Source organism: Juglans microcarpa x Juglans regia, chromosome 7S (assembly GCF_004785595.1).
Source record: "Juglans microcarpa x Juglans regia isolate MS1-56 chromosome 7S, Jm3101_v1.0, whole genome shotgun sequence".
Lineage (NCBI taxonomy): Eukaryota > Viridiplantae > Streptophyta > Magnoliopsida > Fagales > Juglandaceae > Juglans > Juglans microcarpa x Juglans regia.
In genome coordinates, this window is record NC_054607.1 from 2,142,421 (window position 1) to 2,167,603 (window position 25,183).

The 25,183-nt window shown below is 36.3% G+C and overlaps 1 protein-coding gene across 1 annotated transcript; it reads left to right on the plus strand.

Moving 5' to 3' along the window:
• Nucleotides 1-5,170: 5,170 nt before the first annotated feature.
• LOC121241613 lies at nucleotides 5,171-22,681 on the plus strand. The gene is given in 4 exon segments (XM_041139452.1): nucleotides 5,171-5,336; nucleotides 5,649-5,935; nucleotides 5,938-6,658; nucleotides 21,762-22,681. Coding segments are annotated over 3 exon segments (1,749 nt in total). The 5' UTR covers nucleotides 5,171-5,336; nucleotides 5,649-5,676; the 3' UTR covers nucleotides 22,531-22,681.
• The last annotated feature ends 2,502 nt before the right edge of the window (nucleotides 22,682-25,183 follow it).

The following is a 25,183-nucleotide window of genomic DNA, read 5'->3' on the forward strand; positions in this document are numbered from 1 at the left end:
ACAGCAGAATCCTTCAATATTGACATGCTTTTTAAGAAGATTCTATTGGGAAAGGAGAATCTCCTTGCAAGCCCTCCAAGCAAAGACTTTTATCTTATTAGGAACTTTCATTTTCCGCAAGGCCTTCCACAAAGATTGTTGCAGCCTGTCATTAGAGCACTCCCCTCTCCCACCCTGAAGTTGTAACATAAAAAATATGTAGCAGCTTTTCACGTTGAATTTTCCACTCCTTTCATGGGATCAAATCATCTTATTAGATTGCTCATTAGGATATATCAATAATTTTAAGATATCTGTAACCAAACTTGGATTGAAGAGAGCTCAAAACTTAGCTAAATTCCAACCTCTAGTAACTGGATCAATTAAACTATCAACAGAAACTTCTCTAAACTCATCAGAAATTAATACGTTTTCCTTCTTCAAAGATTGATGGCCTGGAATCCAAAGATCCTACCAGAGTTTAGCTAGTTTACCATCTCCTATCCTCCATGAGCAACCTTGAGTCATCAACTTCTTGGCCTCCCAAATGCCTCGCCAGGTGAAAGAAGACCTCTTACCTAAACCAGCTTCTAAGAACACTCCATGAGGGAAGTATTTTGCCTTGAAAACTTTATGGATCAAAGAGTCTGTTTCTTGCATAATCCTCCACCCTTGTTTGGCTAGCAAAGACAAGTTGAATACATGCAGATCATTAAAACCAAGTCCCCATTTCCCTTTCTGCTTACACATTTTCCTCTAACTCATACAATAAATTCTCTTTTCATCCTTCTTTTGGCTCTATCAAAACTTTGTCATCATAGATTCCAATTCTGAACATAGAGAAATTGGGAGAAGAAAGCAGCTCATTGAATAAGTTGGGAGTGAAAGGGCCGCTGCCTTGATCAAATTCAAGGCTAAATAAGCCATCTTCATTAAGACTAGATAACAAATTAACTCAAACTTGAACTAATATCCATCTTCATAGAGACTAAATAAGCCATTTTACTATTTTTTTTTTAAAAAAAAAACAGAAGAATTGGTTCGGGTTAGAAAACTCGATTTCGTTCAAATTCACCTTATTTGCGGAAATTTGGGTCTGGAATGGTTGAACGGAAGTGTACAATTTCGGGATGAGAAGCTTCAAATTCGGGTCGGATCACGTGAACAGTCCTAATTAATAAGCCATTTTAATATCAAGAGACCAAGAAAGAAAAGAGGGATTGGATGCAAATCAACTTATTAAAAATGATATTTATAGCTTACGATATGCAAATTTCATACATTATTTTAAAAATTCACACACTATTTTAAAAATAAATAAATAAATAAATTTAAGACTCATATAAAAAAAATTATTATTTTTAAATAGACTCTATTTTAAATGTATATATATATATATTACAAATTCTAAAATTATAAATATCAATTCCCTTTTATTTGCATTCGACGTGTAATCGAGGTCCATAAAGCCGGCATCAGGGGGGAGGGGTCATTTATGTCATTTCGCATTATATAACATGAGAAAAAGTCGGGACTCGGGTATGCGGGGCACTTTCATGGAGCGAAGTGGGAATAACCGACATTAACCGTCACTCCATAACAAAGATAAGGAAAATACATGACGAGTCAAGAGTTGGAGATCGAAAACCAAATACCCAGTGAAGCTTTTCAGAGAAAAAAGTGGATGTTGCAGAGATGGACTTGGGTATTTGATGAAAACGCCGATAATGGATTTCTCTCCTCTCCAATTGTTGTAAATTCTGTGTTTCATACCATGCATGTGTGATCTATAAGCAACAAATGGGAGATCATGGGCGCTCTCTAATTTTCTTTCTTCCTGGGGCGTCTCTCCCTCAGTGGCTGCAAATTTTCACTAGAGGAAGAGAGGGTGGTGATAGAGTTGCAGGCACAGTTTGGGAACAAATGGGCTAAAATTGCAACATATCTGCCAGGAAGAACCGATATAATGTGAAGAACTTTTGGAGTAGAAGGCAAGAAAGGCTAGCAAGGATTCTGCAGATTTCAGCAACACCACCCCCCCCGCCCAACACCCCCCCCCCCCCCCCCCCCCCCCCCCCCCCCCCCCCCCCCCCCCCCCCCCAACAAATCACAGAAGAACAAAAGGGAGCTTCAGTCTTACCACGATTGTTGTCAAGGGTCTAATATTATAAGTTGTCCGGCTTTGGAGGTAAGTGTACAGAAAATTAAGCTATTTATTAAATTTAAATTTCTCTCATTTCAGAGTGTCTAATGCAAAACCATTATCGACTTGGAATTTTTAAACTAAATTGAGTCCCCCAACAACCAAATTGTGTGGAGTATACTATCTTATCTTATAAATCACGTTAATTCACTAAACCTGCCTTACGAGCATCAGTATCAAGATGTGTGTGAAAAAAAAAAAAAAAAACCCAACCCAATGAGAAAATCAGTGTCAAGATGCTGATTAATTTCTCATTAGCTTCATTCTCGAATAAATTGAAACATGAATTATAAATACTGTTCGTGTAAGACAATCCCTGTGAATCCAAATGAACATTAAATGTTATGACTGAAAATTAATATTTTTAATTTTAAGGTGTTCAAAATTTGTATATTTTTTTAAAAAAAATAATAAATGTGATATTTATATAAAAAAATTAATTTTTTAATAATAAATTTTACTCTATTTTAAATAGAATATGCTGACTTACACATTTTAAAATTATATTTAACCTTACTCGTCAACAAATAGTATAAAAAATGATTTGTTTAAGGGATTATTCGAACTAAAGAGAGATAAATAAATAAAAATAGCTCTTTGTACTATTGATTACTCATTTAATTATACTCAAAGTATTTTTATTGATAGTAATAAATTTCATAAGATTTATTTTATTTATCTATTTCTCTTTTATTAACGTCATAAATTTAGATCAAAATTTAAAAAGAGCTTGATCAGACAGATACTGAACCTATTTTCTTAAATAAGATAAATGTGTATTGACTTTTCTTTATGGACTTTGGATCAAGCCCAAATATGGACAAATTTTTTTTTATAACTTTTTATATAATTTTATTTTAAAATGAGAATATTTCTATAAAAGGATGTTATTTTTATAAGTTATTTTATAAAAATGTCCATCATTTAAAATATAATTGTACAAAAAATTATAAAAGATGTTGTATATCTATTATTTTCCTTAAAAATATAGCTCACGTGTTCATGTCATATGCACGAAAATGACAAGGTGGATGGATAACACCGCATTATCAGGATAAGACCGGTGCGATCATTAAATTATAATATTTATTATTTACGATTTTTTTTTTTAAATATGTATTATTTACCATTTTCCTTTCAATTATTTGGTCCAGAAGTGATGATGTACATACAATTTGTTTTTTTTTTTTCAATTATTTTTAGAACTCTATTTTATATTAAATTTAAATCCAATTAAAAAAAAAATCAGTGAATTTAACGAAGTGGCACCACCACATAAATTTTTAAAGCAATTGCAAATATATGATTCATTATTCTTTAAAATCAAGCACTGGATGAAGCTGCTTGCAGCTGAAATCTCCAAGGTAAAAAAATTGAATGATCGTGATTTAAAATTACTGCATAGCTTGGACATTCCAGCTGTGGAACCGAGGCTTCCAAATTATTTGTTGTTCGCTGGTTGAGGTCGCCCCTCGGTAGTAGTTTGGGGAACCTAGGAACTTCAGGTAGAAGAGTTTTACGTGATTCTTACAGAAATATTGTTCGGATTTTTTCGAAACACCTAGGTGAAGGAACTAATACTAGTGCAGAGTTGCAGGCTATGCTTTTTGGGTTACGATATTGCCGAGACATGGGTTTTCAAACAATAGACGTGGAATCAGACTTGCAAGTGTGTGTGAAGTGGGTGCATTGGCAGCGATGTAATATGTGGTATCTAGAAGATTTTTGGGATGAAATAATGGGTTTTGTTCATAGTGGGGATATTATTGTGCAACAGATTTTTAGAGAAGAAATGCTCCAGCAGATTATTTGGCGAAATTGGGAGCAAATGGAGTTTCGTGTGAGTGGAATTTTTTAAGTTAGACTCCAAGGTTTTTTAGAGTTTTGATCCGCACAGATAAATTAGTGTTGCCTTATTTATGGTCTTGCTAATTTTTGTTATTTTTTAGAATGTTAGTTTTCTTTATCGATTATAATTTTGGCCATACGGTTGTTTTTGGTTTTAGTGGAAAATTGTCAATTGAAATAATATAACCAAGGTATTCCTCCGTCAAAATTGAGAGCATTTGCAATAAAGCCTTCGGGCAGTTTATATTGAAAAAAAAAATGGCAGCTTTTTTGGAAATTCAAGACTTGCTGGGGGAGGGGGAATTCTTCGGAATCATGAAGGAAGGCTACTGTTTGATTTCTCAAAATTCTTTGATTCTTGCTCTAATAATGAAGTTGAGCTTCGGCCAGTTGTAGAGGGAATAAAATTCTACTATCAATTGGGATATTTTTTCATTGAGATAGAATGTGATTCTTTGATTGTGGTTTCTTGGTTGGTGAATAAAGTTTGTACAGTGTGGTATTTTTTATTTCTCTATCAAGCATCTTTTTATAGAAGGAAATCAAGTGGTTGATGAATTGGCTAAAGCTGGTGTGTTAAGGGAGGATTCTTTGATTTTAGATGTTGTGAGATAAGAGGTTTGTACATGTTAGACAAAAGGGGTACGGCATATATAAGGTGCCGATCATAGTTCGTTGTTGGGCTTTCAAGTTTGGTTTGTAAAGAGAGGTTTTATTTGTTATATAGTTTTCCTCCACTATAAGTGAGGTTTAATAAAATTATGGAGGTAATTACCTCATAAATTTTTTTAAAAAAAAATGATTCATTATTCTTTGTCTGGGAGCTGATAAATTATATACCGTACCTGAAAATTAAGCGAAGGTCAATAAAACAACATAACGAGGTATGCATTTGTCAAACATTAACGGCATGTTTAGACACTTTGAGTATCTTAAAATTTTGTAAAAATTATATTGATTTTGTATTTAAATAATGATTAGGTAATGATTAGATAAAAATTTTGAAAATTTAAATTTGAAAATGTTTTTGTGTTTAAATGATGTTTAAGAAACTAGAAATTTTAAGAATTCTGATCTTTTTCGTAGTGTCCAAAACAGGTATGCATGCAAGTAAATGAATCAAATACCCCTGTTTACATGACCACTGACCAGCCCTATATATATGCGTCTGAGGGAAGAACGAAGGATACACAATCAGCATTGAGCAAGGGATTTAAAGATAGCGTACGTTAACGTTGGTCGAGTAGAGTGATCCGACTTCTTCAAGTACGTACTTTCAAGCATTTCTTGCAACCAAAATTTGTAGGTTCTTCTTTTGTTCTTCCATTTTTTCAGTACTCTGTTATGCAAAGTTGAAATTTTCGGATTAGTAGCTATTTGAACCTTTAATTGCTAACAAAAAGACCAAAACGGCAAAACCATTGGACCCTTAAGTTAGCATGTTCTAAATTAATTTCCATGTTGATCATTTTTTTTTTTTTTTAAGAGTTCAAACTCAGATCCGATTATTCGTTTTAAAACAAATGATCCCTAAAAATTTATACATCATATTTGAAGGTATAAGATGTCAAAACTCATGAATCAGTCATGATGTTGCTATCTTCTTTCTTGTCACTAGGAAAGGAACTTGATCAGGAAGGTAAAAGATGGGCAGCCCTGCACCTGCAGTCAATGCTTTCAGTAAACAAGAAGAAGTTGAATATAAAGAGCTGATCATTGACTTTACACCGGAACTGGAGCCTCCTTGGCCTGAGTGCTGTATATACAGGGTTCCCAAGAGACTTCGCGAGGTCCAACCAATGGCCTACACCCCTCGGCTGGTTTCTATAGGTCCTTTTCATCACCGCAGTGAAGAGTTGAAGGATATGGAGAGAAAAAAATTCATATATTTGAGGGATTTCTGTAATCTACTGAGAAGAGCATCGAGGATCTTGCACGCATCATCCGGCCCTTAGAAATGAAAATCCGCTGCTACTATTCAGAGACCTTTCTACACATGAGCAGTGAAGGGTTTGCAAACATGATTGTACTGGATGCTATCTTTATCCTTGAGCTCTTCTGGAGGAAATCTCAAAAATCAATGGCTCAAAAAGATTATATGTTATGTCGACCGTGCGTGGAACGCGGCATACAACATGACCTGCTTCTACTTGAGAATCAGATTCCTTTCTTTGTTCTTGAGGAGTTATACTTTAATGTTGAGCTGAATGTAGGCCACCAAAATGGGGAACCCAATACCAAAAAACCGACTCTTCTTGAGCTCTCTTGTGGGTTTTTTGGTGATCTCTATTATGATTTTAAACCAAAGTCCAAAAAATGTTTTAATGATTCGGTGAGATATTTTCGCCCTCCACAAAACCCAAGCCCAAGCTCACCAGAGCCCAAGAACGATAAAGTAAATCATATCACAGATTTGGTGAACCGTTTTTCACTGGACCGAAGCTCACCAAATTTCATTGAAGTAAAGCATTTCACAGATTTGGTGAGATATTTTTTCTGTCCACCAACAAAAGAAGGGCAAAATTCCAAGAAGTGTGGTCATGTAAAGCAGTGTTTCCCAGATTGGGTGGGATGTTGTTGCCATCCAAAACCAAGCTCACCAGAGCCCGAACCCGAACCCAAGCATTGCAAAGATTTGGTGAAAAGAACTAAACCCCTATATACTGCAACAAAGCTTGACGAGGCAGGGTTGAAAATCACTAGGCCAGATTCAGAAAGACATTTACTTCAAATACAATTTCGGGAGAAGAATTGCGAATGCTTTATAAAACGCTGCCCGGTGCTCAATCTCTCATGGCTCTTGTCATGCTTACCATGCCTGAAACGCACTTGCTTGGTGCATATGCAACGTTTCTTGGAAGTCCCACCCCTTCGGGTAGACGACAAAACTGAAGGTCTTTTCCGAAACCTGATGGCCTTGGAGCAGTGCCATTATCCATTGAAAACTTACATTTGCGATTACATTGTGCTGTTGGATGATCTTATCACAACTAAAGCAGATGTAAGATTGCTTGTTGAAAAGAAGATCATTGTTAACGAGTTAGGTTCCAGCGCTGCAGTGACGAAACTATTTAACAACCTCGGCCTTGAGATTGAATTAGAAAGTGGAAAGTACTATTACGAAGAGCTCTGTAAAGAGCTTAATGATTACTCCGAAAGCATTTGGAATCGTCTGGTGGGAACCTTGACTAGTGTGTATTTCAAAAACTTTTTTAAAGGCACTGCTACTGTTGTTGGAATTATTGTACTGGGTTTGACTTTGTGGAATTTCGAGCGGCTCCTTAGCAAGGTCTAGGTTTAAAGCATCTGTGCTAGTGTTTGTTGGAGTCCTAGCTAGGTAATTTAGATGCAGTACTAATGGATCTCATCCAGCTAAATAATTCGTAGGATTTTCTAAACAGTTTTATTTTGGAAGTTTATGACTTTGTTTTATAAGCATCGATCGATCAGTGGAGAGGGTCTGTCTGTCCGAGTGTCTGTATCGAGAGGTATTCTACATATAATCGTAAAAACGTAAACGTTATGAAATCAGTGGAGAGAGTCTGTCTGTCTGTATTAATGCAGCAAATTAAGTTCTTCGCTCTGTTACTAAAGCCGGATGCTGCTGCATGGCATTGAACGTAGAAATTTTCTTAAAGAGACTCCAATTTTTCTTCCAGCGAAAAAGTATTAAATTGATATTTTCCAACTTTTAAATTTACTCACATGCAGGAAGAAATATTTAAAACTTAAAAAACTGATGGTTTTCTTTTTAGATAATTTGTAGATGATTTGATAAAAATAGTCTACTATATACTCAATCAGCTGATTTAAGATGAACGTCCTCATGAATAGGACTGTCTGGTAGCCATTGATCGGGACTAAGGCATGTTTGGATAAAAAGATGAAACGAGAATTTTATAAATAGTAGTAAAATTATTTGGATTAAAATAGTTTATTAGATTTTGAAAAATGAGTGAGAAAATATTGAATATAATTTTTATTTTGAAACTTGAAAAAGTTGTATTGTTTTTTGTTTTGAAATTTCAAAAACTTGTAATGATTTGATAAAAAAATCTAATTTGAAATTAAAAATTATTTTATATTTAGATGATATTTGGAAAGAAAATTATAGAAAGTTTTGAGATGAGATTATCAACTCATCTCATTTCTCAAACATGACCTTAATATTTTGTTTACGAGCAACTTTCTTTTTACCGTTCAATAATCAATATTTATTAGCCTTTTATATCATTTCTATATTTGGCTAAATTAGACCAAGATCTATCCAAAACTTAAAAAGTAGAAATGATTTGACCTAAAAAAAATTTCACAACCCTACAAACTATATATTTCAGATTGTAAAATAAGTTTACTTCATATATTTTAGAGCTGGTAAAAATAAAAGGGCTTCAGATTCCAATCGTACCTGATATAAAAAAATGGGACTCAACATCGAAAATTCAAACTCTAACTCCGATTCTAATATTTCAAGTAGTTGAGTTTTTACATAATTTAAATTAAAAAATAATTGTAAAATATAATTCATTATTTTCAATGGAATCTAATAAATTCTAAACCTGGTTATAGACCTGTAAAATAAAAGCCTTCAAAGTAGGGGTAAGCCCAAGCTCTCAGTCTCCGATTTTACAGTTTTTATTTTTTGTTGAGTTATGAAATGGAGATTAGAGGAAGGATGGAGTTTAGTCGGATATGGATGATGGGATGTTGTTTGTGAATTGTGTGCTGTGGAGACTTAATCGTGCATGTGTTTTGATGATTGATGTGTGTTAATTTTTATGGGTTTGTGAATCTGTTCTATGATAGTGATTTTTGTGGGTTTGTGATGTGTTTTGATGATTGATGTGTGTTAATTTTTGTGGTTTGTGAATTTGTTCTATGATAGTGATTTTTGTGGGTTTGTGATGTGTTTTGATCATTGAATATATGATAGTGATAGTGATTTTGTGGCTATATTAATTCGGATTGGAATCCTAAACTAATTTAGGGTTTTGAAATTATATTCCTATGCACTAAAGGGGGCGGCTACTATGCCGCCCCATTTTGACCGCTGGGCATACCGCCCAGTGTAAATTTTTTTTTTTTTTTTTTTTTTTGTTCTTTTTTCTTTTCACATTTTTTTAACATATTTAAATATATTTAAAAAATAAAAAAAATACACCAATACACTTAAAATCACTTCCTTAACCACTAAGTAAAAAAAATAAAAAAATAAAAAAATAAATTTTAACTAGGGGTCAAATAGAGGTGTCAAATTGAGGAGGCAAAGTAGACTTTCTCATGCACTAAACTTGTTGTGTAATGGTCGAAATCTCACATCCCTCATTTTGCATTTCTCTTTTTAATTAAAGATATATATATATATATATATATTTATTGCTGATTAAAATAGTACATAAAAACAAAGAACTAAGATTCTTCGCACCCTTCTATAGTAGTGGCAAAGTGAGTGGCATCATGAGACTTATTATTATATTTTTATGATGGTATGATACAATTATATTTGGGGAAGGGGGATTAATGAGTCACATGGCTGACATTTTATGGTTGCTGATCATTAGCTTCTCCACATCTTAAATCTCATTTTTTAACATAAACAAAATGCAATCCTAAATTAAAATTGTTCCCGCTTGCAAGTCAAGAGTTTCTTGGTGGTTTGGTTGATCTCTGACTCATTAAATTAATCTTCAATAATTGTTGTTCACTAGTACTCATATTGTGCATATGCAATTGATGAGATGATAATGTCCCACATAAATGACTAAAAAATCTTTCTGTCTCCGCTCCATGATAATCACTGATACTCTGTTATTATCATCAATATTTCGACCCTAATTTGATATGAATGGGTCTGCGACTCTGCGCATACAATTATTTCTGTTTTTTTTTTTTTTTTTTTTTTGGTGAAAAACTACAAGCAATAACAACGTACAATGACCATTACGGAGGGCCGTAAAATACTACAAAATATGAGAAAGTGGGTAAGATGTGAAAAACCAGAGTAAAATCCCACAAACCATCTTTGCTCCATCCCAACCTCCTCTTTCCCAACCCACCACCATTTTTTTCATCAACAGTACTACTTGATGCATTGCTGGTGAAGTTCCCTTTAACTTAGATCATCCAAAAAACAAAACAAAACAAAACAGATCAATCAAAAAGAAGTGCATCATTTTCATCCCAAATGTGGATCATTTTCTTCTTAGCTAGTAGCTCAGGGAGGTCGTGTGCGTCGGCCTGCAGCCCTACCACAAACAAGTGCATTCTTTGTTTAATGAAAACTAATGATAGAAGAAACCACAAATAAGAAGAAACCACACTAGAGGAATCAAGGAAGCATCGTTTTGTAATCTTGACCAAAAGCGCAGTAATAATGAGTCGTATGGAAAAGCTTCGGTATTTTATATTTGTTGGTTCCCAATCGTTATTGTGTTGGTTTACGAAAAACTATATTGTATATCAACGAATGATTTGGATGTTAATGTTTGGATGTTAATTATTTGACATGTTATCATGTTTGCTATAATTTTAAATTTATTGTTTACTTGAGTTCATGGAAAATTCGGTAGATTCTAGTATGAGCTCCCCTACCCAAGATACCCCTACCCTTATTTCTACTCCTACTCCTAGCCCAACACCTACCCCTAGCCCAACACCTACCCCTACTCCTACGAAACCTTGTCCTGCTCCCAAGCCCAACAAGAAACTTACTTCCATAGTTTGGTCTCATTTCACCAAACTAAAGGGTGGGGACCCCAATAACCCCCAAGCTAAATGTAACCACTGTGAGATAATTTATGGATGCTACTATAAAAAACATGGTACCTCACATTTAAATGTGCACTTAGAAGAGCAATACAAAAAAAATCCAATATTAAGATCATTATAATAAGAGAAGAGCCAATCTAGGCTAGAGATTGAGCTTAAAAAAATGACGGATAGGAGTAGTGGGGGTTCTACGTTACGAGGGTATACTAAGTATGATCCTAATAAATGTAGGAAACACCTAGCTCGTATGGTCATTATAGACGAGCTACACTTTTAAGTTGTTGATGGAAAAGAGTTCCAAGTGTATTCTCACTACTTGAAACTAAGGCTTAATCTTCCTTCTCGCCACACAATGGTAAAAGATGTAAAAGAACATTATTGGTCTTAAAAAAAGAAGTTGAGGGGTCAATTAACGAGTCAATTCGTTTGCCTCATGATTGAGTTGCATTATTGCATAAATTCTATATCTAGAACCAATATATTTTTAATTATTTCATTATTTTATTATTGATTTTAGATGAAAAAATAGTTAAGAGGTATAAATCCAAATTATGATTTAAATTGGTTTATATCATGGTTTGTGCTTAATACTTGTGATTTAATTTGATGATATTTCTTCACATCACAACACATCTTTAATATTTTATTCTTCAATTTTTGTCTAGGTTTATTTTTGTCTTTATTTATTTATTTATTTTCTTTTTTTGTTTGTTTTGCAGCACCCATAGTGGCACAGAACCACCATGCAGCTGCCACCACCAACGCCATCACCATGCGTAGCACCACCGCTTGCCACTGCCCAGCTAGAAGCACCGCCACTACCCAGCGGCAGCACCAACTAGCCATGCACGGCCTGCAGCACCCAGCACCTTTCGTCACCACCGTGAGCCCCCAGCTGCACCTCTGCCAAGCCTAGTCATGCACCTCAGCCACGTCCAGACAAACATCCAAATACCAGCCATGCACAACAGTGCCATGAGACGAACCACTCCATCGCACGTCCTCTCCACAGGCGTGAGCCTTCCGTGCATGGCCTCCTCCTGCACATGTCCTCTCCATTCAAAACCGAAACCAACCGTCGTGAACCACCCTCGTTGAAGATAGCCTCCATGCATGGCCTCCACCTTGCCTGCAACACCCTTCCGCACGTCCACCAGTGCCACCATTGCTGTCAAGAATGTAAAGAACAAAAATAATCTTTTATTTCTTTGTATTACTAAATACAATGATACATGCTTGTTTAAATAGATACAAGAGATTAGACTAAGTATGGAAATAAACAAAGATAAGGAAATAATGATATTTACAAATTAATGGCTATTCCTAGAATTATAGTGATGATTCCATGGCTGATTTTGTGCAATTTGGAATCCTGAGAATGAGCAGATTTGATTGTGTCAATACTCCTCCTCAAGTTGGCGCATGGAGATCCGTAATGCCCAACTTGCATAAAAAATGGTGAAAAAGCTCTCAGCCTAAGGTTTTGGTGAAGATGTTCGCAATTTGCTCATGTGATGACGTATGGACTGCAGTGAGAAGACCAGAACGGATCTTATCTCAAATAATGTGACAATCAATCTTAATATGCTTGGTACGCTCATGGAATACAGGATTATGAGCAATGTGTAGGGCAGATTGATTATCACAATGTAAGCTGAAAGGTTCATGATGAGAAATACCCAAATCAGCAAGAAGTTGTTTTAACCAGGTGAGCTTGCAAGTAGTGACAGCCATGGCACGATATTCAGCTTCAGGGGAAGAGCGAGCTACTGTTGTTTGTTTCTTGGTGCGCCATGAAATAAGACTCGTGCCAAGCTGAATGAAATAGCAGGTGGTGGAGTGACGAGTAGTAGGACAGTTGGCCCAATCTGAATCAGTATAGGTAGTAACATGTAAAGTATTGGAAGAGGGAAAGAGAATGCCTTGGCCTGGGCTGCCTTTGATGTATCGAAGAACACAAGCGGCGGCTTGCATGTGCGGAAGACGAGGGGCATGCATAAACTGACTGAGGATGTTCACTGCAAAGACAATATCAGGACGAGTGATGGTCAAGTAGATGAGGCGTCCCATAAGTTTCCGATAGGCACTAGGATCAGAAAGGAGAGTGACATCTTGATTTGTGAGCTTCAAGTTTTGTTCCGTGGGAACGGAAGCAATCCGGGCGCCAAGTTGACCGCTGTCATTCAGAATATCAATAGCATATTTTCGTTGATTAAGGAAGACGCCTTTTTGTGAACGAGCAACTTCGAGACCAAGAAAATATTTTAGAGGGCCGAGATCCTTGGTTTTGAAATTGGTAGAGAGTGCATGTTTGAATGTCTCAATTTGGGAAAGATCATTTCCAGCAACTAGAATGTCATCAACGTAGACAAGCACAATGGTGATACTCGTGGTTGTGACCAAAGTGAATAAAGAGTGATCTGCTTGAAATTGAGAAAAACCTGCATCAAGAAGCACAATGGTCAGTTTAAAAAACCAGTTGCAGGATGCTTGTTTGAGGCCGTAAAGGGATTTACGGAAGCGGTAGACACAAGTCTCCTCCTTAGGGCAATATCCAGGAGGTGGTGTCATGTATACTTCTTCATCAAGATCACCATGTAAGAAGGCATTATGAACATCAAGTTGATGAATGATCCATTGCTGAGCGGCGGCTACAGCTAGCAAGCATCGAACAGTAGTCATTTTTGCAACAGGAGCAAAAGTCTCATGATAATCAAGGCCTTCAACCTGAGTCTAGCATTTGGCAACCAGACGAGCTTTATACTTTTCAATGGAGCCATCTGCTTTGAGTTTAGTTTTGAAGACTCATTTACAACCAATGGGCTTTTTACCAGGAGAGAGGGGTTCAAGTATCCAAGTAGAATTGGCTTCAAGTGCATGCAGCTCATTAGATATTGCTTCACGCCAATGGGAATGATGAAGGGCAGTGGAATAGCAAAAAGTTCAACAGAAGAGGTGAGAGCATGTAAAAAAGTAAGATGAGAAGAGGAGAAACAAGAATATGAAAGAAAAGTAGATAAAGGATAAGCAGTACCTGAGGTTGATGTAGTGAGTGATGATGTCGTGGGCCCTACGTGTAGAGTCAGACTGTGGCGCCCCCGACCCCCATGTAAGGAGACACGGGAATCGAGACGCCAGGATGGTGACAATAGGGTCACACATCCCAACGATAGTGCCAAGTGCGTGTACATGCAACAGTTTACAATAAACAACGCAGTAGATAATTAAGTCAACTAAGTACCAGAATGGTTAATACAATTTAAACAATCAGTAAAAAGATTTAAAAATTATACAGTCACCCAAAATAAATATTTTACAAGTCTCAAACCAAAACGAGTGATCCCAGATCACTCCTCGGGCAGAGCCGAATCTTCAGGCTCACCCTCAACCTCATCTGCATCGAAATCTGCATTACCACAAAATGGTATCGCAGGTAAGTATAGACCAAACAACTATGAGATAAAAATACATTAATGCGACCAACATGCATGCATATGATGAAATATGCATTAGATCCAAAAATACTATTTTTTTCGAAAATAGATATTTTCAACACACACAAATCCCATTTTGGCCCAAAAATAATACTCCGTCATTTTCTCAGAAAATGACCCAAATCAATAAAACCTCATTTTCCCAGAAATTGAATCACATAAAATCTTTTTATTCAACACACGCTATTTTCTCAGAAAACAGCCCATTATTTCATTAACCAATGCACCATGATCTCCCCTAGGGATCATCCGCACGTCCTGACTTCGTAGCGATGCTCAGTTCCACGCACAGCGCGTTCGTGGCCATGTACCCATACCCAACGAGCGATGCCCAGTTCCGCGCCCAGCGCGTTCGTAGCCAAGCATCCTCTAGCCCCCGCCAGCAGAGGGGCCACGGAGTAAGCACGAGACCATCTCGTCCGATCCTGTTGTCGCCCAGCGACAATCGAGGGGACGTCACTCAGTATATTCCGCTCCCGAGTGACCAGAGGAGCTCCACCGAGATAATACCCCATCTCGGCTTGGGGTCGTGATACACAAGCACCCAAAATCCTTTAACACATGAAAACTCAGTTTTCATGAAACACATGAACATGAATGCATGTACACGAAAACCCAGTTTCTTTTACAAACATGATCATGTGTTCAATATGCCATGTACATGAACAACACCATACCAACAACCAATATTTCACAATACCAACCAAACACACAACTCCATCCACAATAAATCCGACCCTCGAACTCCTCGGACTCAGTCCGGCATGTCCAACCAGATCACAATAATATGAGTTAGTGCAAAAATATATTTAAATCACGATAGTTCTTTGAAAAAATACTTACAGTGCTATATAATAATTTTTGAATGATCACGGTGGTGCAAAAGGTGGTGCCTCAGCAACGAAACAGTGTAAAATACACTGTGGTGGCCGTGGGTCTCAAATACCCACTTTTGAATTGGGACAAACTAAGACTCGAAATTGATAGGGTAGGGCTTAGAGAGATTGGTGAAGCCAATGGTGGTGGTGGTTTGCCCTTGGGTGACTGCGTAAATGGTGGTTTTAGGTCAAAGATGTCCAAATCGAAAATAGAGATAGATAGGCTTCACCGGTGACGGATCGAAGCTGGGGTTGGGTCATTGGGTTGCTAGGAGGTCGACAATGAAGTGGTGAAGAAATGGTGGCCGGAGGTGGCGCGACGGCGGCGCATGAGCTCAAGGAACGCCACGGCTTCAAGCCGTGCGTGGAGGAGAATGCCGGCGAGATAGGGGCTGGGATTGACGGGGAGTGGTCGCCGGCCGGTGGGGAAGCGAACGGGAGGGGCCGTGTTGCGCACGGCGGCGCGACGGCAGTGGGTTGGGTGAGGAAGACACGGACGCACGAGAAAGGGAAGGGGAAAGGCTGTTGCGCGGGGTAGAGCTGGGGAAAAAAAAAAGAGGAAAGAAAAGAAAAAAGGAAAAAGAAAAATGAAGGGAAAGAAATGAGATCCAATCCTCACATCTTGGGTCACAGAAAATGATCCAACGAAAATGATTTTAAAATAACAATCCATTAAAATAAATTAAACGTAATGATACAATGAAAATAAAATAATTAAATCTCACAATCAATTAATTTAAAAAGAAGAACAATTTAAATGTACAACAATAAATAAATATTAAGAAAATATAACAATTTAATTTTCACAATTTAAAGATCATAAAATAAACAATTTAAAATATCTGATAATTTTTAAAACAAGAGAATAAATTTTTGAATTATTAAAATAATATTTCAATAAAAATACACTAAAATACGGGGTGTTACACGGACATACATAATCCTAGAGGTAAGCTGGGCGAGAAGTTATGCTGGGAGGACGAAGAGAAGTAGAGGGAGGAGGAGAGTCCGTGGTGGTAGTAGAAGGAGAGGATGGGTTTGGTAGGATTGGTTCGGCAACGGGTAATGAGATGATAGGTTCGGGAACGGGTAAGGGAAGAATGGGGAGGGATGGATGGGAAATATCTAGAAGATCTTGAAAGGGAAAGATGTCTTCATGAAAGGTGACATCTCGAGAAAAGAATATTTTTTGTGTGTCGAGATTATAGAGTTTGTATGCTTTGTGGTTACTGGGGTAGCCAAGAATAGGCATTTGGAGGCATGGGGAGAGAATTTATCTCTATGAGCACGGAGGGTTTGTGCGTAGCATAAGCAACCAAACACACGAAAGCGATTGTAATTTGGAATGGTATTGAAGAGAAGTCAAAAGGAGATTTATTTTGAAGAATGCGACTCGGTCTACGGTTAATGAGATAAGCCGCAGTGAGTACACATTCTCCCCAAAATTTTAGAGGTAAGTGTGCTTGGAAGCGAAGACTATGAGCAATATTTAGAAGGTGCATGTGCTTGCACTCCGCAACACCATTTTGTTGCGGAGTTTCAACGCAGGTATGTTCATGAATAATGCCGTGATTTTGAAGATAAGATTGAAATTTTTGCGAAAGAAATTCTTGTCCATTATCAGTGCGAATTTTTTTTACCATGGTATTGAATTGAGTTTGAACAAGGGCAAAAAAATGTATGAGATTTGTATATGCCTCTGATTTATAACGCATAAGATAGATTCAAGTGGTGCGAAAATAATGAGAACTACAAATGGAAGGAGTATGATAGTCATCCCAAATGTTACAAAATATTCTATTGAAAGCAAAAGAACTTTTATTATCACTAGAGGAAAAAGGCAAACGTGTGTGCTTAGAACGAGCACAAACATCACAATCCGAAATAATATGAGAATTATTAAATAATTGAGAGATAAAAAGATGGGAAGGATGACCTAGTCGTCGATGCCATAAGTCTTTATTAGCAGTGGATTGTACGGAGAGAGCCAGAACATTGTTGGGCGGATACACATAAAGTCCATTACAAAAATCACCCGCTCCAATCAGCCTCGTCGACTGTGGGTCCTGAAACAAAAAATTTTTAGAGGAAAAAGAAACAATGCAATTGGTGTTAGTGGTAAACTGAGGGACAGATAAGAGATTGAAATGGAAGTCAGGGATATAATAGACATTTGAAAGAATGAGAGTTGGGGATAAGGTGCAATGGCCGATACCCATAATGGAAAGGGTATGGCCATTCGGCAACTTCACTAAGAGAGAAGAGGGTGGGGATTTTAGTGCAGAGAATAGGCGGCGGTTGTGGCACATGTGGGCGCTAGCGCTGCTGTCCACGACTATGACTGTCGAAGGAAGAGGGGGGGAGAAACAACATTACCGACAAAGGAAATGGGTGTCGGGTTGAGGAGATCCAACAATTTTTGATAGAGCTCCGGCTTTAGTCCCGGTACCGGTGAGGAATCTGAGGAGAAAGATGCTTGATTGGCCACCGGAGTCAAGCTGGACGGATCAAAAAATAAAATAAAGAAAGAAAGAGGGATTGGATGCAAATCAATAAATAAATTATATTTGTAGTTTTAAAGGGTGTAACTACAGTACATTTTCTTTAAAAAAAGTGAGTAAACCTAAAATTTACGTGCTAAAAAATTATGTTTTAATGATAGACCGAACAATCTTTTTTTGGAAAAGAGTTTATAGAACTTGAACACTCACTATTTCCATGAGGAGTAATACACACAACATTTTTTTAAAAAGAATTTCCACGTGTAGTGTGAATATCAATTTTTTTTGTCAAACCGAATAGAATATCCCGAATAACTCGTCAACAATGTTAGAATATATTTATTTAATATTATTATATATATATTTATAAAACTACCGCTTCACCTCGCGATTAAGCACGGGGATTGTTTGTTAGTGAGTGATTTCTATTTGTGTTTATTAAATTATATAATTAATTAATAAAGCAATTAATAGATAAACAAACTAAAAAAATGATATTTTATTATATAATTTTGCAAAATCTGTGCATTTATTGTATCTCGAACAATAATATGTTAAAAGGAGATGGATATAATTACTATTATTTTATAATTTCTACAGTAAAATCATACTTTTGAATTTAACGCATCAAATTAAAAATAAAAAAAACTTTTTTTAAAAAGTAATAATTTATTAAATAATTGTATAAAAATGTGCAACAGTAATATTTAAGTTCAGTTTTAGGTCTCGTTTGACTAAGCAGTTTAGATGAGATGAAATGAGATAATATATTTTATTAAAATTTTAATAAAATATTATTATAATATAATTTTTGATTTATGATTTGAAAAAATTAAATTATTTATTATATTTTGTGTAAAAGTTTGAAAAAGTTGTAATGATTATATGAGATGAGATGAGATAGTTTGGTTTAGCCCTTAGGCATGTTTCACCATCACTAATACACAATTAGGCCTCATTGGATAATGAGACAAGACGAGATGATATGTGAATAGTAATAAAATAAATTGTGAATAATAGTGAAATGTTTGAGTTAATATATTCTATGGGATTTTGAAAAAAGAGAGAGAAAAAGAAGAATAAAATTATTATAAAATTAAAATATTATTAGAATATAATTTTTTAATATTATTTTTGTTTAGAGATTTGAAAAAATTGAATTATTTTTTGTATTTTATATAGAAGTCTAAGAAAATTCATATAATAATTATGTAATGATTAGATGAAAAAGTTGAAGCTTTGAGATTTGAAAAGGTTGAAAATTTGTGATTTAAAAAAGTTGAATTATTTATTATATTTTGTGTGAGAATTTAAAAAAATTGTAATAATTAGATGAAATATCTAATATGAGCATTATGCCACGTTCTTCAATCTTTGTGGTGTGAAAAAAAAAATCCAATCCAAAGAAAAAATCAATGTCTTTCTCATCATGTGAAAAGAAAATCTAGATTCTTTAATTTTTCAAACATGAGGAACACACTGAATTTTTTTTTTTATTAGATATTGTTCGATCATGTGAGACAATCCGTGTGAATCCAACGAAAAAGGGCTGTGAATATATCATAACTCTTATTATTATTATTTTTTATAGAAAGGAAATGTTGAAAATATCTGATTTGGTAAGATAATTGTTTGAGATATGACCTACATCAGAATCGATAAGAGGCCTTTATCAAAGTGAAAAAGACTCGCACTAGACTCCAAAATGAATCAATATATATGGATCATATAATTATGTGAATTATTTTTCACTTAAATATCTTACAACGTTAAATGCTACCGCACCTATGATAATATAATATACCTAATATATAATAGCTATCGAGATCCACCTAACTTTTTGACTAAGCTGTGACATTTGTTTTTTTTTTTTTTTTTATAATTTGGAAATGAAAGAGAGACCCCACAACATTAAATGCTACACATAAATAGTACGAGAAAATGATTTGTTTAATTAGTTATTTGAATTTGAGAACTTCCGGTGAAAAAGATAGATAAATAAATAGAATGGCTCTTGTAATATTGACTATTCATTTAATATTATTCAAAATATTTATACTAATGATAGTGATAAATACCGTAAAAATTATTTTATTTTTCTATTACTTTTTTATAGAAAAATAAAAAATAAATGAGAAATAAAATAATTTAGATAAAAATTTGAAAAGAACTTGATCTAACACCCTAGGCAGAAACTCCGTATTAAATAAGATAAACGTGCATTATTGACTTTAATTTGTTTATGGTCTCTGGAATCAATTAAGCCATTACGGTTTGTGGTGAGCTAAAATACAGATGTCTTCATCATGTCTTGCTAGAAAATGACAAGGTGGATCATATGGATGGATAACACCGCATCATCAGGATAAGGGTACGATCATCAATTATAATATCATGTATTAGGCAGCATTTTCCATTCAATTCTTTGTATAAAACAACAGAACCAGGCATGCATCTGTCAAACATTAGCCATTCTTTTGTGAATGCATTTTGCGTTTTATTTGACCAAAACAGGTATGCAATAGACCGCAGAATTTGTTAAATAATTAAGAGTAATGTTAGTTACAGTTTTAAAATATGTAAGTTCTGTACATTCATATAAAAAAAATAAGGTTTAATATTAAAAAATAATTTTTTTTTCATACAAATTTTATATATATATTTTTTTTTAAAGAGTGTGCGAGACTTGCTATCTGCAAAAATCATTTTATTTAATTAATATAAGCATGCAAGTAAATGAATCAAAATATCAATCATTGATTGTTTACACCAACGTCCCTATATATATGTGTGTGAGGTGAGAACGGAGGATAGATAATCAGCAAGGGATTAGAATTAAGATAGCGTACGTTGGTCGAGTAGGATGATCAGACTTCTTCCAGTACGTACGTACTTTAAGCATTTCTTGCAACCAAATTAAATTTGTAGGTTCCTTTTATTCTTTCATTTTTCAGTACTAATCTGTTATGCAACGTTAAAATTTTCAGACAAGTAGCTAAGCTAGCTATTTGAACCTTTGGACCCATAAGCATGCATGTTCTATATTATTTTGCATGTTCGCCTTTTTTTTTTTTTTTTTTAAAGTTCAAACTCAGATCCGATTATTCGTTTTAAAACAAATCGCTGATCTATAGATCATATTTGAAGGTATATATGAGATGTCAAAACTCAAGATGTTGCTATCTTCTTTATTAATGTCACTAGGGAAAGGAACTTGAGGAATGGAACGGACATTGGTCTACCATGCAATACACCCGGCCGATGATTCCATTAAAACAAAAGTTCAAGATCCTGAATGCAAAGAGCTGATCATTGACATTCCACTGGCACTGGAGGCTTCTCGTTGGCCTGATCAGTGTTGTATCTACAGGGTTCCCAAGAGACTTCGCGAGGTCAATAACATGGCCTACACCCCTCGGCTGGTTTCCATCGGCCCTTTTCATCACCGCAGTGAAGAGTTGAAGGACATGGATATACAAAAACTCATATATTTGAGGGATTTCTGTAATCGTACTGGGAAGAGCATCGAGGATCTTGCATGCATGATCGAGCACAAAGAAATGGAAATCCGACGCTGCTATTCAGAGAACTTTCTACTCAGCAGTGAAGGGTTTGTTAACATGATTCTACTGGATGCTGTCTTTATACTTGAGCTCTTCCGCAGGAAATCTGAAAACTCAGAGGCTCATGATCAAAAAGACTATATATTAAGCCGACCATGCATGGAACGCAGCATACAGCAAGACCTGTTTCTACTTGAGAATCAGCTTCCTTTCTTTGTTCTTGAGGAGCTATACATCATTAATGAGCTGAATGTAGGCCCCCAAAATGGGGAACCCAAGAAAAAAAAAGGGACTCTTATTGAGCTCTCATGTGGGTTTTTTGGTGATCTGATCTATGACGGTTGCAAGAATTGTGGTCATGTAAAGCAGGGTCTCACAGATTTGGTGGGATGTTGTTGCCATTTACAAGACTCAAACTCAAGCTCACCAGACCCCGAGCAGCGTTTCATCGCAGGTTTGGTGGAATATTTTAACCCTGATCAACAAAACCGAAGCTCACCAGAGCCCAAGAAGGAAGTAAAGCATTTCACAGAATTGGTGAGATATTTTTTCCGTCCACCAAAAAAAGAAGGGCAAAGATCCAAACCCAAATGTTGCACGCGCACAGGTTGTTCCCGTCCACCAAACCAAGAAAAAGAAGACGAAAATAAAAGAGTTCAACACCTATATGGTACCGCAACAAAGCTTGACGAGGCAGGATTGAAATTTACTACGCCAGATTCAGAAACATATTTACTTGATATAAAATTCCGGCCGAATGAATGCTTAGAAAGATTCCCGTTCTTCAATCTCTCATGGTTCTTGTCTTGCCTACCATGCCTGAAAAGCACTTGCTTGGTGGATATGCAACGTTTCTTGGAAGTCCCACCCCTTTGGATAGACGACAAAACTGAAGGTCTTTTCCGAAACCTGATGGCCTTGGAGCAGTGCCATTATCCATCTGAAAGTTATGTCTGCGATTACATTGTGCTGTTGGATGATCTTATCACAACGAAAGCAGATGTAATGTTGCTTGTTGAAAAGAAGATCATTGTTAACGAGTTAGGTTCCAGCGCTGCAGTGACAAAACTGGTTAACAACCTCGCCCTGGAGATTGAATTAGAAAGGGGAAAGTACCATTACCGCGATCTCTGTGGAAGCCTTAATGAGTACTCCGAGAGCAATTGGAATCGTCTGGTGGGAACCTTGACGAGGGTGTATTTCACAGACTTCTTTAAAGGCACTGCTACTGTTGTTGGAATTATTGTCCTGGTTTTCACTTTGTGGAATTTCAGCAGGCTCCTTAGCAAGGTCTAGGTCTAAAGCATCGACTGTGGTTGTGTTTGTTGGAGTCCTAGGTAATTTAGATCGACTTTGTTTTAGCATCGATCGATCAGTGGAGAGTCTGTCTGTCTGTCTATCTGTTACTAATTAAGTTATTCGCTCTGTTACTAATATTACCAGCAAATTAAATAAAGCTAGAATTATTTAGACCGATTAGCCTGTGTAACGTGTTTTAAAAAATGTGCACTAAAATTATAGTTAATCGCCTCTCCCCCATGTTGGCAAAAATTATTTCTCCTGAACAAGGAGCTTTTCTTCCGAGTCGAAGCATTTTTGAGAATATTAGTGTTATGCAAGAAATTATCCATTCTATTAACAAACCGACATATGGTGGTAATGTAGCTTTGAAGATTGACATGGCTAAGGCTTATAATAGTGTGGACTGGTCTTTTCTTTTGCATGTTCTTAAAGCTTTTAGGTTCTCAGAATTTTTTTGCCTGTTGATTCGACAATGCATCACTAATCCTTAGTTCTCTGTGGTCATGAACGGGGTACCCAAAGGCTTTTTCAAAGAAGGTCGAGGGTTGAAGCAAGGTGACCCTATCTCTCCTTATTTATTTATTCTTGTTGAGGAAATTTTTACAAGGATGATAAAAAAAAGGTGGAAATGGGTAAGATCACTCCGTTTTACCATCCGATGGGTACCCCATTATTTCTCATTTGCTCTATGCGGATGATATGGTGCTATTTTGTAATGGGGGCAAAGCTTCATTAAAAGCTATTTCTGATGTGTTGAAGACGTATGAACAATGGTCAGGGCAAGTAGTTAGCAAAAATAAGTCCTTTAGCAAAAATAAGTCCTCTATATTTTTCTCTTCGCAGGTTTCTATCTCTAGACGTCGGTTCTTCTTCGCCTCACGGGTTTTACTGAAGAGACTTTTCCTTTTAAATATTTGGGAGTTCCTATTATTTCAGGAAGATTGAAAATTGCTTATTTTGATGACTTGATTGCTAAAGTTCAATCCAGATTGGAGGGATAGCAAGCCAGAATGTTATCCAGTGGGGCGCGTCTAATTCTCATTAAACATGTGCTTCAAAGTATTCCCGTTCACAGCCTTTCTATCTTAAGGACACCTAAAGCTGTTCTTGAGAAACTTCAAAGAATCATCAGTACCTTTTTCTGGGATGTGAAAGATAGTAAAGCTAAGAAAAAATGGCGTTCTTGGGTGGATATTTGTAAGCTTGTCTCGGAAGGTGGGATGGGTGTTCGGAGTCTTCAAGACATGCAAACATATCTGCATATGAAGTTAGCTTGGAACCTGATGCAAGGTACATCTCTTTGGTCTAATTTTTTTCATACTAAGTATGTTGGTGATAAACATATTTCTATGATAGATCCTAAGAAAGGGTCTATTTTCTGGAAGATGATCTTGCAAAGTATTCCTTTAGTGCAAGCTAATTCTAAATGGAAAGTTCGGGAGGGTAAGCTCCTTTTTTGGCATGATAAGTGGGCTGATGATGCCCCCCTTTGCGATAATATTCAGATTTCGGATATGCCAAATCTTAAGTTGGAAGATTGTAAAACTGGATTGGGTTGGAATATAGAGCTTTTTGCTCGGTTGGTTGGTCATAAAAAAGCTGAAGATATTATTTTACAGCTGGGTAGCGTTAAACATGCGAAAGATATATTGATATGGCTCCCTAATGATGACGGAAATTTCTCTACTAATAGTGCTTGGAATTGTATTCATTTGAGGGGTCCAGATTTCCCTTGGGCAAAATGGGCTTGGCATTCTGCTCTACCAAAAAAAATTCCGATCACTATGTGGAAGGCCATACATGATTGTCTTCCAATGGATGACAGAATTTGCAGAATTAGTATTCCTATCACTTCCCGTTGTGATTGTTGTTCCAGTTATAATTATGAGGACCTTAATCATATTCTTGCGGGAGGAGATTTTGCTAAAAAAAAATTGGCGTATCTGTTCGGTGGTTCTTGGAATTCCTTGGGTGGAAGGTTGCTCATGGAGATAGAGGGTGGAGTGTTGGTATAGGCGGGCTAAGAATTCTAATCGCCCTGGTCAACTGTTGGGACTTCTTCCGGCAATCATTATTTGGCGGCTATGGGGGCGTCATTGTAAGGCCCGGATGGAAGGATTAATGGAATCGGTCCAACAAGTTTGGTGTTCTATAAAAAATTGGGTTTCTTGGATTGCATTTAAACTAAAGGACATTAATTTGCTCAATCGGCGTGATGAAGGTATTTTAAATTGTTTTAATATGCCTTTAAATGTCATGAGGAAAGAGATTGTCATCCCGGTCAAGTGGAAGCATCCTAAGCAAGGTGGGGTCAAGCTAAATGTTGATGGTTGTTCTCTAGGTAATCCGGGCCCTTCGGGTGCGGGAGGCATTATTCGAGATGAAAAGGGTAATCTGGTTTGTGGGTTTGCAATAGCCACAGGGCATCATTCGAACAATTATGCAGAGATAATGGGTTTATTTCATGGGCTTCGACATATTGGCTTGATGGGTTTTTTATTTGTGGACATTGAACTTGATTCCATGTTAGTGCTAAACTAGTTGGAGAATCAAAGATGTGGCTTGTGGTACATGGAAGATTATTGGGATGAAATTCAGAGTCGACTAGCTGGGCTTAATGTTTCATTTGTTCACTGTTATAGAGAAT